This window comes from Dipodomys ordii, unplaced genomic scaffold (assembly GCF_000151885.1).
Source record: "Dipodomys ordii isolate 6190 unplaced genomic scaffold, Dord_2.0 Scaffold61, whole genome shotgun sequence".
Classification (NCBI taxonomy): domain Eukaryota; kingdom Metazoa; phylum Chordata; class Mammalia; order Rodentia; family Heteromyidae; genus Dipodomys; species Dipodomys ordii.
Window position 1 is genome coordinate 10,061,299 of NW_012267277.1, and position 15,919 is coordinate 10,077,217.

The following is a 15,919-nucleotide window of genomic DNA, read 5'->3' on the forward strand; positions in this document are numbered from 1 at the left end:
GTGTGTGTGTGGTGTATGTGTGTGTGTGGTGTGTGTGTGTGTGTGTGGTGTGTGTGTGTGTGTGTACATGTACTGGGGCTTGAGCTCAGGGCCTAGGCACTGTTTCTTAGATTTTTCACTCAAGGCTCACACTCTACCACTAGAGCCACAGCTCCACTTCTGGCTTGTTTTGTTTTGTTTTGTTTGGGTGGATAATTGGATAACAAGAGTCTCACAGACTTTCCTGTGCAGGATGGGCTGAGAATCTCCATCCTCAGATCTCAGTCTCCTTTTAATATCCTATGACTCCCCCTAGCCTTGAATAGGCTAAGCAGAGTTTGCCAAGGCTCTCTCTTTTTTATCATTATCATTAAGTAGTTGTCCAGAGGTGATGCCATTTAACAAAGCAGTTTCTGAGTACAGTGCATCTCCACCAATGTCACCCCTTTCAACATTCTCACCCATCCCTCCCAACCCACCGCTTCCCTCACTTCGCTGAATATGCATTGCGTTCCTGACTGCATTCTCCCCCTGCTTCTCTCCACTGGTCTACGCTTCTCCCCTTCATCCCACCACACCCCTTTCACACAGTCAGAGTAAGTAAGAATCTTCAGCACAAACTTTCGCCCCCTAGAATGGAAGAAATAGGGAAACATCTCCCTTGCCCCATCCCCTGGCGGATCCATCTCTCTTCTCCATCTCTTCAGGTCAAGGTCAACAGTTCTCAGGAAGCACAGCAGTCTTTGCTGCAGGAAAAGCTGCGGGAGCACCTGGTGGAAAAGGAGAAGCTGAATGAGGAGAAGCTAGAGCAGGAGGAGAAGCTGAAAACCAAGATCCGGTTTCTGCAGGAAGAGAAGGCAGTAAGACAGTCTCTGTCACTTCCTGCTCTACTGGACCTTCCCAAAGGGGAGGGGGGTGCTGAGGGCCTGGGCTGGAGGCGAGGAGGCAGCTCAGCAGCTCCCGGTCAGTGCTGTGGCTTTTCACCAGTTCAAGAGAATGAATAATTTGAGAAGGTTGTGTGTAAATCTTAAATGGGAAAACTCACAGCAAATGCCGGGCATCACTGGCTCATGCCTGTAATCCTCACTACTCAGGAAGCTGAGCTCTGAGGATCATAGTTCAAAGCCAGGCCTGGTAGGAAATTCTGGGAGACTCTTATCTCCAGCTAACCACCCAAAAGCCAGAAATGGAGATGTGGCTCAAGGGGTAGAGCACCAGCCTTGAGCGAAAAGCGAACAGATCGCACCCAGGCCCTGAGTTCAAGCCCTAGGACAGGTTCCCAAGCCTGCTTTAGAACTCGGGCTTGAGCATTAAGTGGGCTTGTGCAACTTCTCCCCAGTTGGGCATTAAAGCTCTGACTTCTGACCTGCTAAGTGGGGCAGAGGGCTGTCACTGTGAGAAGAGCCCCACATTCATTAGACTCAGTGCGGGAGAGCCAGTGCCATCCCCATGGTAAAGCTAGAGAAACAGGCTCTGTCCTTAGAGTCTTGCTTACCGGGTTCTTCAGCCAAGAAGGATCCAAGGCCCCTGCCACTTGCTCCAAACCCCTGGACATGAGCAGTCCCAGGCAGAGCTGGCAGAGACCCGAGTCCTGCCATGGTCACCAGGGCTGACCGACACACGTCCTTGACGTGCAGACCCTGGAGGACATTATTTCTCAAGAGAAAAGCAGAGGGAAGGAGGCCTTGGAGAAGGAGCAGCTGAGGGTCCGAGAGCTGGAGAGCCGCCTGGCCCACCACAAGGTACCCAGTCGGGGAAGTAGAGTCAGCCTGAGCCCCAGTCCAGGCCCCAGAGCTGGATGGGATCCAGGAAGGGTCTCCCCTGGACCTACCCACCCTAGAACCCAGCACAGCTTTGCTGCCCCAGCCCTCCCCGGGGCGTGGGGAGGAGCGGAGGGTGGACGGCTGGAACTGGCAGAGTCACCTCCTGCCCTGGCAACCGTGTTGTGTTCAGCAAGGGCTGTTGTCCCGCAGGCTCTGGAGAACAGTGTCGCTCAGGAGAGAAGCAGAGCGAAGGAGGCGCTGGAGGCGGCTGAGGACAGAGTCCAGGAGCTGGAGAGCCGCCTGGCCTACCAGCAGGAGGTAAGCGGCTGGCCTGTGGGGGTGGGGGGAGCCCCATGGAAGTAAGCTGGGAACTACAGGGGAGGGGGGGAAAGGTGTGGGGCACTGACTGTCTCAGGGCCATTCATCCTGGGCTGGGTTTGTCGGCTCTGGGGAGCCCTGGGGACTCTGGAGGGAGTCGTGGAGTTGAAGACTGGACACTCAATTGGGGCCAACATCATGATCCAGTTGGAGATGAGTCAGGAAAGGTTGTGTGGCTGCTTCTGCACGTGGTTGGGTTCGGGCACACAGCTGGGCACCAGTGCTCACACCTGTCATTCCGGCTACTCAGGAGGCTGAGATCTGAGCATCACAGTTCAAAGCCAGCCTCCAGGCAGACAGATCTGCGAGACGCTTTATTCTCAAGTCTGTCACCCTGTGGGCTACCCCAGCCGCACCTGCTGAGGGCTGGGCCTCAGCACTGACAGACTGTGGGGGGGCGCGGGGGGGGCCGGGCCCTCCCCTCTTCCCATCCCCCCCCTGTCTCCTCATGGATGACACCCCGGCTTTAACCATCAGCATTGTTAACCCATCCATGCCTGCAGCTCGGCCACTTGGTGAGCAGCATCCAAACCTTTTGCTCTAACTCCCAGGCACTGGAAAACAGCGTGGCCCAGGAGAAAAGGAAGTCCAAGGAGGCACTAGAGGCTGAAAGGAGGAAAGTACAAGACCTGGAGAACCACCTGACCCAACAGAAGGAGGTAGGAGCAGCCAGAACCTTCCAGAAGGAACTCCTGAGCCTGGCTGCCTGCCACAGTGGCAACCATGTGGGTAGCTGGTCCCGCAGAGGCTCTCAGGGCGTGGCCAGCACCCGCCACACGTTAACTGCCTTCCCCAGGGAGACCCCCAAGCCCTGACACGCAGTGGCCTCGTTGGAAACGTGGGGATAGAACACCCACCCACCCCTAAGGAATGGGGGTGAAACCTCACCCAAACCGTGACCCGGGGAATGTCAGCAGGGCTCCGCCAGGCCCCACCAGAGTGGGAGACAGCCTGGGGACCGGGCCACCAAACGCTCCCATCCGGAGCAGGCCAACCCCAAGGCCCAGCCTGCCACTCAGCCCCAATGCCCCGATGACACCCCAAAAACAGGAGCTGGGGATCAGGACCCCTCAATGTCCTATAGTAGCACCTCTGTGAGCAACACTGACTCAGCCACCACCACCACCCCAGCCTCCCAGTGCCTCCAGAAACATGGCTGCAGGGGGCTCATTGTGTACGATTTTAATTCATCCTTGTACCATTTGACTTAATTCATCCATCTGTATTTCCCCGTGCAGCCCTCCCCTCCCCACATCCCATCCCACCATGCTGGGCCCATTCTGGGTACAGCGACAAGACAGCTCCCCGAGACCCGCTCCCCACAAAGGGAGGAGAACCACCATGACACCTCCAGCGCCCCCACAGCACCATCAAGCAGAGGGGCAGGTCAGCGAGGGGCCAGTGGACAGGGAGGAAATGACCTCTGAGCAAAACCTGCAGGGAGAGTCACCCACCACGAACTCGGTAGGACAGGAGGAGGTCCCCTGAGAGACGGGGGACCGGTCCTTGGAAGGTCCTTGTCCTGACAGCAAAGAATCTCAGTCCAGGACACAAGGAACAGGCAGAAGTTTATCTAGAGATCAAAGCAGAAAGCAAAGATGCGCATGGCATCGATTTGCCAGCACGAAGAGACAAAGAGATGGGGCTGGCTGGTTTTGACACCAGGGTTTGTATGGTGATAAAAGGGCTTAGTAAACAGTGAGCACGCACGCCCCGTCTCGGCCATTTGTCCACCGACAGCTTGTCCCAGCCAGCCTTTCTGTGTCAGGCCGACCCCAACGTCACTATCTGCTTTCTGTCATCTTAACAGGAATCTCTAGACCTGAGGAATCCCCAGCGTGTTCTCAAGTGTGCTTTCTTCCCAGGGATACATTTCGGGCGTACTTATCAGTGGGGCAGGAAAGGGGGACAAGGATGTTTTCTGTTCCTTGTTGTATCTCAGGGAGGGAGTGTAAAGCGTGAGGCCAAGGAGCCAGAGCCTGTGTGCTTCTAATCAATCTTCCCAGATACAGCATTCATTGTGGACTCCCAGCTGCTGTCTCCCACACCTCCCTTTCCCAGCCTCCAGAGGCTGGGGCCTGCCAGAGATGGGGTGGGAGGGTGGGGGAGGGGAGGGGGAGAGCGTTTACAGAGGGAATGAAACCAGAGTTGGGGTGGGTTGGGGGAGGAAGCAGTAAATGGCCTGGGAAGCAAAGACCAGGGGAGCTTGAGAGGGCTAAAGGGTTTCATCCCAGGTTCAAGTCCCAGCTTTGCCCTCACGTGCTGTGTGACCCTGGCAAGCCCCTTGCCCTCTCTGTGTCCTCAAAAGTGGATGGAAGTCTGGTGAAGTGCTTATCCCCATGAGGTCAGAGGCCAGGGCAGAGGCCATACCTGCCTGAGAGGGAGACAAGAGTCCAGCAGGGTAAGGAAGTGAAATAGAGAGCCTGGACAGGGAGACTCGAGCCAAGGCCGTCATTCTTCCAGGCCCCTCCCCCCACACACACGGCTAGGCTCTTAAAGTCCAGGCTCCCACCAGGCAGAGTGAAGGCAGGCAAACACAGCTGCCTCCGGAGGCTGGAGGATCTGAATTAAGGGCTGGATAGGGCAGGGCCCGCGGCCCGGCGACACAAGTGTTAGGGTGGGGCGTTCCTAGTGACGTGAGCTGGGACATTGCTTGTGCCCTTCCTGACCTGCAAGGTTGGGATCTCTGGACAGAAGCCCCCTAGAGCCTCCCCAGCCAAAGACCTGAAGGCTGGACTCCCTTGTCCAGGGTGGACATGTGAAAGGGGGAGGGTCCTGCTGATCACCCCACTCTGTCACGCCCAGGCACGCAGAAGGACTCGGAGCCAGCAGAACCTAGCACTGCGGGCTGGGGCGGCGGGTAACGCCAGGGCTGGGGCGGGAGGCAAGGCCAGAGCCCCCATGGGGCAGGCGGACCATGGGCGGGTGAGGCTCGGGGCTTAGGGAGTCCATCAAACAATGGGGGACCTGAGGAAAGGTGTCCACAGTCCCCCCCAAGCCTCCCCCACTACACTCCCAGCCTGCCCTGTGCCTTCGCTTATGACAAGAGGGCTCGTTAAGGGAAGTGTGGTGGCTTTACCCCAGCAGTCGTTCCCTCCGGCCTTCCCTCCACCCATGGCGCAGATAGTTCAGATATCTGGGCTGGAAACATGGCTCAGTGGTAGAGCGCTTGCCTAGCATGCATGAAGCCCTGGGTTTGATTCCTCAGCACCATATCAATAGAGGTAGAGCTGGGCTCAAGTGGGTGGCATGCTAGCCTTGAGCAAAAGAAGCTCAGGGACCAGGACAGTGCCCAGGCCCTGAGTTCAAGCCCCAGGACTGGCAAAAAACAAAAAAATTTAAGATATTCTTCTTGTGAATATTATATCTTTAGCACACACACACACAAAAAATCTTTCTTACTATAAATAGATTTTCTACCCCATGCTGTTGCTTCCTGGAGCCTGTCCAGGACTCTGATCATCCAGGACTCTGACTCCCTACCCTGCCCTGGTCCACTGGCTGTACGTCCTCCACTACAGACTACCCCAGAAGTGATGTTGAGAGCCCCAGGCCTTTGCAAAGACCGCAGGAACTGCTTTGTTCTTTCAAGGCACGGGCATGGACCTGGAAGTGGGTCCCAGATTGTCCCGCCCAGAGCCAGGGATTTCCCAGCCAGGCCCTGCACGGACGCCAGCACCTACCCCGTCAGTAGGTGACTCAGGGCCGGGTGACAGGCTTGAGTGCTCACCTGGGTGACTCAGGGCCGGGTGACAGGACTTGGACACTCACAGGCTGCTCATTTCCTGAAACCAGCCCCCTGTGCTGCGCTCTAGGCGCTGGCTCTGCCCATGACTGAGCGCACACTGGCTTCCCGGTTCTGGCCCTGCCGGCTCTCCCCTCCCCCTCCCCGGTGGGCACCTCCAGCTCTCGCTCCCAAGTCTGTGCCATGGTTTCCATGGGCCCACCCTGGCTCCCGCTTCCCCTTCCCCTCCAGTCACAACTCCCAAACTCTTGCCCTTGACCTCCAGCTCTTGGAGAACAGCATCTCCTATGAGAAACTCAAAGCAAAGGAGGCCTTGGAGAAGGAAAAGAAGAAGGTGCAGGACCTGGAGAACCGCTTAACCAAGCAGAGAGAGGTAGGAGCCTCGGTTGGCAGGAGGGGTTCAAATCCTCCCTCTGCTCCCCTCTGGCTGTGGGACATCAGGGAAGTTACTTACCATCTCTGTGCAAGGGTCAACCTCTTTGAGCTATCACGTGACTTCCGTGTGCACAGAGAACACACAGGAAATTGCGGTGGGTAGCAAGCACCCCATGCAGGCCACTTGCAGTATGAGCACAAGCGAAGGCCCAACACCCAAACCCAGGACCCCAGACCGTTTGTCTTCAGCCCCCTCCCCCTCCTGTGTGCCAGGCTCCCGAGGGATAAAAGACGTATCAGACTGCGGACGGCACACTTCTGATCACTCTTAATCACCTCTGATCCCCTCAACATCAGTTTGAACCCAGTCTTGCTGGGCAATTGGTCACCTTCACCCCCAAAACCCAGACTCAGCGCCTGGTGAGAGCTGGCGGTTGACAGCGAGGCGGTGGCTGCTGGGTAACTCACACGCCATAGACATCATTAGCTCCTCTGGGTCTCCATGGTGCAAAAGACTCACATGCACGCACGCACACACACACACACACACACACACAGAGCAGTTGCATGCCTGTCATCCTGACTACTCAGGAGGCTGAGATCTGAGGATCAAGGTCCAAAGCCAGCCCAAGCAGGAGAGTCCATAAGACTCTCATCTCCAATTAACTACCAAAAAGCCAGACATGGAGGTATGGCTCAAGTGGTAGAGCACCAACCTTGAGCAAAAAAAAAGGCTAAGGGACAGCACCCAGGCGCTGTGCTCAAGCCCTGATACTAGCATGGGGGTGGGGGGAGAAAGCAAAAGAAAAGGCAGTTGGCAAATGCACAGCCTGGCAATCGTGGGTTAAGTTCAAACAGAGGTAAAACTTGAAAGACTTGCTAAGGCCAGTGGGGACTAAACGGGTCTCGAAGTCTTTTCATGTCCACCTTGGGCCATTTTCTTTGAAGAAAGCTTCCCACACATCAACATGTGCAGCATCTTAGGGAGGAGATTGGGGGACCCTCACTGAGCCCCCCACATCTGGCTTTAGGAACTGCAGGCACTCTACCTCTTGAGCCACACCACTAGCCCCATTATTGCCATGGGTATTTTAAAGGTAGGGTCTCCCTTTATACTTTTCACTGGAGAGGGCACACCCAGCCTCCCTGACTGGAGCATGAAGGCATTTGCCACATTGATCCAGGAGAAGAAAGACTTAATAACCCTCCTCTAATATGTAAAGGGCTGACACATAGAGAAATCAACCTCCAGAGCTCCAGATGACAGATCTGAGTTAGGAGACAGGAGTCTACAAAGAGGCAGATCATGGCTGAAGAGAAAGAAGGCTTGTGCAGTACCTAGAACCTAGTTCAAAAGACATGCACGGGCTTTGGATTTAAAAGGGATGAACAGAATCTGGGCACTGGCAGCTCACACCTGTCATCCTAGCTACTCAGGAGGCTGAGATCTGAGGATCACAATTCAAAGCCAGCCTCAGTAGGAAAGTCCATGAGACTCATCTCCAATTAACCACCAGAAAAGCAGAAGTAATGCTGTGGTCAAGTGCTCACCTTGAGCTGAAGAGCTCAGGGACAGTGCCCAGCCCAGAGTTCAAGCCCCACAACTGACAAGAAAAAAAAGAAAGAAAGAAAGAAATGAAGAAAGGAAAGAGGAGAGTTTGTACATCCCCTCTGATGGCATGGGTACAGCACAGGGGTCAAGGCAGGAAATGCAAATATCTAACCCTGAATTGTCTGTAATTGTGGTGCCCATTGTTTGTCTAGGAGATAGAATTGAAGGGGCAGAAAGAAGACATCTTAAATAATAAATTAAGTGACGCACTGGCCATGGTGGAAGAGACTCAACAAACAAAGACAGTGGAAAGTCTAAAAGCAGAAAAGCTCTCCCTGAAATTAAATGAAACGTTAGCCGAACTGGAGACTGCCAAGACAAAAATGGTATGGGACACCGGAAACGGTAAGGTCTTGCTGGGAGCAGAGGAAGGCCGCAGCATCCTGAGCCCACCTTTGCCCGGGCCTGCTGGGCCTCAGCCTGGTGGCATTCTGGGCCCGATGACACGTATCAGGAGCTGTCCTGCATGGGGGACAAGAATGAGCACATCCCTGGGCCACTGCCCATGGAATGCCAGGTGCCCTCCTCCCCGGACCCCAATCCTGACTGACAAAAATAGCTTCAGAGCCAAGCATTGGTGGTCACGCCCATAAGCCTAGTCACTCAGGAGGCAGAGATCTGAGGATTGTGGTTCAAAGCCAGCCCAGGCAGGAAAGTCCTTGAGACTCTTATCTCCAGTTAACCACCAAAAGTGGAGCTGGCTCAAGTGGTAGAGCCCCAGCCTTGAGCAAAAACAAAAACAAAAAAAAAAACAACTTAGGGACAGCACCAGGCCCTGAGTTCAAGCCCAAGGACCGATGCAAAGTTGCTCCCAGCTGAGTATACTGGCTTGGAAAGAAAGGTACCTAGGGCTGTGCTGCCTCCTCCAGGCCTCATCAGATACAGCATGAGCTCCCCCCAGGCCCGGGAGGAGCGGGGGTGCCCAGGCCACAGACTGTAATTCTGTCTGCTTGGGTTTGCTGAGCTAGGGATTGGGCCTAGCCAACTCTGGGCAAGTGCTCAATCACTTGAGCCATGCCAGCCTTTTTGTTTGTGTTTTGATTTTGAGATGGGCCTTCACTCATTTTGTCCAGTCTGGCCTTAAACTCTCAATCCTCCTGCCTCTGCCTCTCCAGTCGTTGTACTCTCAGTGGTGATAAAGGCCTCAGAGACAATAAACCCCATGAAACAGAGTATACCTCAGAGCGATCTACTAGGTAGGTGATCAGAAGGACCTCCCCAAGGAAGTGATGCCAGAACTGAGACCTGAAGATGAAAAGGGGTTAGCCATGTAAGGAGGGTGGGAAGGAGTATGTCAGGTAGGGGAAACAGCCTGTGCAAAGGCCCCGTGGCAGAACCTGATTTAGAGCCTGTGAGTGCACCAGAGGCAAATTGCTGCTGTCTTTGTGTCAGCTCAAACCCAGGATCACGAAGTACTTGCACTGTTTTCCCAGATCATGATGGAGGAGAGGCTGCGGCTGCAGCAGCAAGCCATGAAGGCACTTCAGGACGATAGGGAAGCCCAGAAGCATGGATTTGAAGAAGAAGTCCTGGAATACAAGGAACAAATCAAACAGCACTCGCAGACGATCGTGAGTCTAGAGGAAAGACTCCAACAGGTCACGCTGCAGCATAAGAAAATAGAAGTGGAGATTGCCACCTTGAGGATCAATGACCCAGGTAGGCTGAGGGGTAGGGTACCATGGTGCCCGGGCCAGGGAAGCTCCATGACACACCTCCCCAGGACTGACAGAGAGAAAGGCTGGAACTCACTTACAAACTCACTCCTGCCAGGCATCCGTGGCTCACGCCACCTAAGGATCACAAAAAACCAGGAATGGAGCTGTGGCTCCAGTGGCAGAGCACTAGCCTTGAGCTTAAACAGCTCAGGGACAGTGTCCAGGCCCTGAGTTCAAGCCCTTAGAACAGGCACAAAAATAAGAAGAAAGAGAGAGAGAGAGAAAGGAAGGAAGGAGGGCAGGCAGGCAGGCAGGCAGGCAGGCAAGAAGATAGGAAGGAAAGGAGGGAGGGGGGGAGGGAGGAAGGGAGGAAGGGAGGAAGGGAGGACCGAGCACAGAGGGCAGCACTGTTAGACCTTGGTGAGCCCCCTACCAGCGGTGTGCCACCCCCAGTCTCTTGTCTATAAATAGCGTTGGTGATCGCCAGCATGCTGGGTGTCAGGAAGTTTCACGGCCTCCATTGGTCTGTGTTGTGTTGCCACTAACACACCAGGTAGTTCTAGAGGTCCCCGGGAAGGGGCGGTGATAGCCAGGGCATGAGTCAGGAGGAGGCGCAGGTATCACATGGTGAGAGAGTGAGGTTCTGGTCTCTTTCCTTCTCCTCCTCCTCCTCCTCCTCCTCCTCCTGATAAAGCCACAGGTCCCACCATGGGACTACATGCTGATGGCTTCATCTAACCCTAATCACACACACACACACACATCTAACCCTAATCTCACACACATACACACACACACACACACACACACACACACACACACACGGGCGCCTACCTTGGAGCGCCCCAGGGGGATTGAGTTTCCAGTTCTGAATCCTTCACCGTGGTGGGCTGGATTTTAGCGAGCATCTGGGAGACAGGAGCCATGTGAAGACCCTGGCATCTCAGCAGACAGAGACACACGTGGGGCCCTGGGGGACCGGAAGGGCCCCGGGGCAGGAAAAGTCAGAGGCTATGAGGGATGGTGTTCATAGGCGGAGGGGGAGAGCGCCCTCTGCCTGTGTGCCAGGGTGCTGCTGTGTCTCCCCCTTGCAGGGCCAAAGGAGGAGGCGCCCCAGGAGCCCCTCATGGCTCCCGTATTGCAGGAGAGCGGCAAGGAGTTGGTGTGCGACAACTTGATGTGAGTACCAAGGGCCGGGGGCACCCCACGGCACCCCACGGCACCCTGGGGAATAAGCACATGACCAGAGCCAGAGACTTAACGCCCGGGAAAGGAGCTGAGTCCCCAGTTTTCTGCGTCAGTTAGATTCCTCGTGCTCCCTAGCGAGTCAAAACGGTGTTCGGTGGGCCTGTGTTCAAATCCTGCCTATGGACAGGGCCTAACACTACTCCTGCTGACTGCCACCCCGGAGGAGTCCGGCCACCTCCCCGGACCAGGCGCTAGACTGTCATGATGCCCTCCGGGGTCTCCTCCGCCATCCCTGTACCCCCATTGTCTAGACCCCACAGCCTCTCCCCCACGGCGCCCCCCAACCTCACCCATTCACAGCCTCCCGGCTCCTTAACCGGGGTCCAAGTGATGTGGGGCGTGCACAAGCCTCCTCTCCCACCCTGAGAGAAGTGCTGATCCCCCCCCCCCGTGGCCTTCTATTCTCTTTCCACCGAAAGCCCATGGGTGTCTCGCCCTGTGCTGACAGACCCCAAGCGCACAGGCACGCGCACGCTTCTTCACACCAACCCCACCTCGAAACCATTGTCATGGTCACTGTTTTTGTTTTTATGCCATCCTGGGGCTTGAACTCGGGGCCTGGGAAATGTCCCTTAGCTTTTCCACTCAAGCCACAGCTCTACTGCTGGCTTTTTGCTGGTTGTTTGGAGATACGCGTCTCACAGACTTTCCTGTCCAGGCTGACTTCAAATCGGTGCTCCTCGGATCTCAGCCTCCTGGGTAGCCAGGATTACAGCTGTGAGCCACCAGCTCATGTGGCTTTTCATGAAGCCAAAGGAAACAAGTTCACCTCCGAGAGGTGTTAAAGGCCATTCTTGGCTCTGCCTTCCTCGGGGTCCCTTGGACCACAGTCGGGGGCAGGGCATCACTCTTCCCCGACACGGGCCGCTTGGGAGCCAGTGACGCTGGCTTGCTCTGACCTGGACTGTGCTGCGAGTTTCAGAGATGACTTGCTGCTGGCTCAGAAGGAGATCCTGTCTCAGCAAGAGGTCATCATGCGCTTGAGGAAAGACCTCAACGAAGCCCACAGCCGCATGTCAGACCTGAGAGGTTTGTCCCAGCTCCGCACTCTTCACAGCCTACACATTCCATTCGGGAAAGAAAAGAAACAAGGCCACAGAGGCGGCCCTGTGGGTCCCTGCTGTCCTGAGCACTCAGGCAGCCTGGGCAGGACAAGGCCCTGGTTCCCACCACCAGCCCTTGGGGGCAGGGGAGGGGGATGCCCCAGGCTGCCTTCTGCCCAGGATTTCCGGGGTAGGGGGCTGGAAGGGGGCCCTGGACAGGGCAGTTGGCAGGACTGGGCACTTGCCAGTGCAAGGGAGGCTTCTCCCGGCCTCCTTTGCCCTGGGGGCATGAAGGGGTCGGGACCCCTGCTGCCAGGGTCGGTCTAAACATAGTAGCCACACAGGGTAGGGGGGAAGAAGGCCTGATGGTGTGTGTGTGAGAGAGACAGAGACAGAGACAGTACTGGGCTTAAACTCAGGGCTTGGCTGCTGCCCCTCAGCTTTGTCCCTCAAGGCTAGCGCTCTACCATTGGAGCTGCAGCTCTGCTTCCAGCTTTTTGATGGTTAATTAAAGGTAAGAGTCTCCCAGGCTGGCTTCAAAACTCTTCCTTCAGATCTCTGTGTCCCAAGTAGCTAGGATTCTAGACGTGAGCCACCGGCCCCCGGCGCGATCCCGCGTCTTACACAGACACGCACCTGGCCCGGCTCTCTGTGCCACCTCTGCTTCCCTCTCTGCCTTTTCATTTCTGCCCTCCTTCTCTCTGTGACCACCTCCGCCTTCCTCTAGTCCCCAGTGAGACAAAAAGCACAGGCAGACAGAGACAACAAAACCCTTGAGCCAAAAGATGCACCACTGGCCAGGGTGGGCCCTGACAGTGCCGGCCGGTGCCCGGGGAGAGCCTCCCCACCCCCTACCCCCTCCCCGGCACATGGAGAGGAGTTAAGGGTGGCCTGCTGCAGCCATGCTAAGACACAAGCAGAACTCTGGTGGGTACGAAGGCCCCCAGCACAGGCCCTAGGGAGCCCCCCCCCCGCCATCAGTTCTCCTGTCACCCCCAGGGGAGCTGAGTGAGAAGCAGAAGATGGAGCTGGAGCGATATATGACCATGGTCCAGCAGCAGAGCAAGGAGCTGAGCATGCTCCGGATGAAGATGGTGCAGATGAGCAGCATGGTGGACAAGAAGGACAGGGAGATCAGGATTCTCAAGGAGGCACTCAGGTGCTGGGTCGGGGTGGCAGCGCAGAGCCTCACACAGGGAGAGGGCTGGGGAAGTGCTGCTGCTGCTTGAACTGAATGAGCAGATGGATGGATGGCATCGCTTCATGGTTCCCTCAATTGAAACAGAGCTATGCTCAGTTCTGGGCTCCCAAAACACTGCTGTCGAGTATCCCAGAGGACCTGACTCCGCCGAAATGCCGCTTCCTCCAGGAAGCCCTCCTCACTTACTCATGCCACATACAAGCCAGGGCTCCTGCCCTGCCTGGAACTCTCAGCCCCCTGTGCTCGGCCCGTCCAACCTCTTACCCATGGCAACGCCATGCCTGCCTGTTCAGCGGGTACAGAAAGTGTTTCGTATTTATTAAACAAAAGAATGTGCCAAAGGTGTCAACTTAAACTAAATACCAAATAGTGTTGCCAGTGCCATTGGCTCACCTGAGTAACTAGTATTCCTAGCTACTCAGGAGGCTGAGGTCTGGAGGATCCTAGTTCTAGGCCAGCTGGGACAGGAAAGTCTGTGGCATTCCATCTTCTATTGGGCAGCAAAAAGCTGGGCTAAGAAAGCCAGGCCTTGGTTCAAAACCTGATACTGACAAAGAAACATATAGTGTCATTGTCTCATGAACTAATCTTTTGTAAAATGTGAACTGGAGTCAGGTGCCAGTGGCTCAAACCTGTAATCCTAGTTACTCAGGAAGCCGAGACTTGAGGATTATGGTTTGAAGCCGTTCCAGTAAAGACTGTGAGACTCTTATCCCTAAATAAGCAGAAAAAGGCCAGAATTGGAACTATGGCTCAAGAGATAGAGAGCCAGCCTTGAGCCAGCTCAAGCAAAGTGCTCTCGAGCCCTGAGTTCAAGCTCCATGATCAGCACCAAAAAAAAAAAAGAGTGAGTTGGTATTATCTATATTTCACAGATGTATCTATTTCATAGACATATATTACAACTTACCCATTTCATTCCTTGGCAGTGTTGGGATTTGAACTCAAGGCCTCGTGTTTTCCAGGCAGGCACTCTTGTGCTTGGGCCATGCTCCTAGTCCAATTATTTATATTTTAACACAAGTGAATGTTTTCCAGAAAAAAAAAAGTCTGAGCACAAGTGGTGCTTGTACATCTCTGGGCATTTCATGTGCCTCGTGGCTTGTGGTCACACGTCACACCCTTCTCCTCACCAGACACCGCCACCACAAGCTCCAAGAGGCACTGCCCAATTGCCATGTGTCTGCTTGTCTCCAAAATGGCAGGGAGAGTCTGACTTGCTGGGTTGCTCCCAGTTTAGAAGGACCAACACATACCCTGAGTCATACAGACATACCACCCAGACTGTAAAAGTCCCTTCATGGCTACAGCAGGTAGACATAGCGTGAGAGCTCAAGGAAGGCCAAGTACCTGTCCCTTGCCCAGCCACTCCCCTATAACTGAGTTCAAATCCAGGACCAGGAGTCTCAATCTCCTGTGAAGTCAGAGCTGGTCTGCGGAAGGGCAGGGAGGCTCTTGAGCTTCCTGCAGCTGCCTCCTGTGACATCCCTTCCCCATCCTAGGGCTTCCCAAGACAAAACCGTACTCCAGCTGAGCATGGAGAAGGACCCCAAGCCCCGCAAAGCCACCCAGAAATGTGACATCTCCTTACAGATAGAACCTGTCCACCCAGACGTGTTCTCCAGCAGCCAAGAGGTGAGTGTCGTGGGTCCCCACAGGACCCCAACAGGGGCAGCTCGCTTTCCCACTGAAGTCTCAAAAGTGTCACTTGCCTGGGGAAATGTAGAGAGAAAGACCTGCCCACTGCGGGCAGAAGCAGGTGGAAGGGGCTGTCCTCAGAGCTTTCCTGGTGGAGAGCACCCTACCCAATACAGACTGCAATGAGCAGGGCTTGAGGGCCAGGCTTGGAGACAGCCTGCCTGGCATGGAGCCCCAATCCCCCCTCTTAGAAACCCTGTGATGACCTCAGGGCGTTCACTGTGCCAGTTCCCTTGTCTGAGAGTAATGGTAGTTCCCACCTCATTGGAACCATTGAGCAATAAGTAAATCGTGTGTGTGTGTGTGTGTTGATTCTGGGGCTTGAACTCAGGGCCTGGACACTGTCCCTGAGTTTTTTCACTCAAGTCTAGTGCTCTACCATTTGAGCCACAGCTCCACATCTGGCCTTTTGCTGGTTAATTGGAGAGTCTCATGGACTTTCCTGCCCAAGCTGGCTTTGGACCCAATTCTCAGATCTCAGCCTCCAGAGTAGCTAGGATTGCAGATCTGAGTCACCAGCACCTGGCTAGGAACATACTTTGAATAGACTGAAAGCAGGACATCTCTGGGGACAGAATGATCATGATTTTCATCATCCTAGAACAAGTTTTTATTGAATATAAGGGGCTTGGAACATTAAGTCCCTCCCCCAAACTGGTACCTGGGATACATTCTCTGTCCCAGGGTGAGGGAACTTTACTAGATTTCACTTGACTGGCTGCATTTGGCCGTGGTCTGCTGGCTGGGTGAGTTATTTAAAGGTCTATTACCTCAGAATTCATCGCCTCCCTTTAGGCTGCAGGAAAGCCGGTCACTAACCCACAGACCCACCTTGATAGTCCAGGATTTGATGCGCCCTGGGGCTGACGAGAAAGTTTAATTACAGTGTTCTCGCCAAGACCTTCTGGTCCCATTCTCTATTTTTCTTCATTTCCCAGTGCTCAAGGCTAGCTGCCACCTGTCACCCACACTGGACATTTAGGCTGCTTCTCTTTTCTCAGTAGCCTGTGATTGCTTCGATTACTATACTTGCACATGCATAGAACACATTCCTACATGTGAGTCCAAAGGCGTTCCTGAATGGGTCTTCATCCAAACATCCATCCCAAAGAGCCACCCCCAGGCTGTCCTGGGCTGTCCTGGAAGTCCAGCAGGGAGTGTCTACAGAGAGCAGCTTTCATCAAGCCATCCCCCAAGGCCATCCCCCTCTGTTCCCGTG

The 15,919-nt window shown here is 54.9% G+C and overlaps 1 protein-coding gene across 1 annotated transcript in view; it reads left to right on the forward strand.

The window, feature by feature from the left end:
- Positions 1–15,919, forward strand: part of Fhad1 (forkhead-associated (FHA) phosphopeptide binding domain 1) — a 93,135-nt gene that overhangs the window by 59,505 nt on the left and 17,711 nt on the right. Inside the window, exons 16-25 of the mRNA XM_013022221.1 lie at positions 687–839; positions 1,953–2,060; positions 2,672–2,779; positions 6,131–6,238; positions 8,005–8,178; positions 9,286–9,511; positions 10,605–10,689; positions 11,681–11,787; positions 12,801–12,960; positions 14,505–14,637. Coding sequence (XP_012877675.1) covers positions 687–839; positions 1,953–2,060; positions 2,672–2,779; positions 6,131–6,238; positions 8,005–8,178; positions 9,286–9,511; positions 10,605–10,689; positions 11,681–11,787; positions 12,801–12,960; positions 14,505–14,637 — 1,362 coding nt within the window. The remainder of the gene's footprint in view (positions 1–686; positions 840–1,952; positions 2,061–2,671; positions 2,780–6,130; positions 6,239–8,004; positions 8,179–9,285; positions 9,512–10,604; positions 10,690–11,680; positions 11,788–12,800; positions 12,961–14,504; positions 14,638–15,919) is intronic.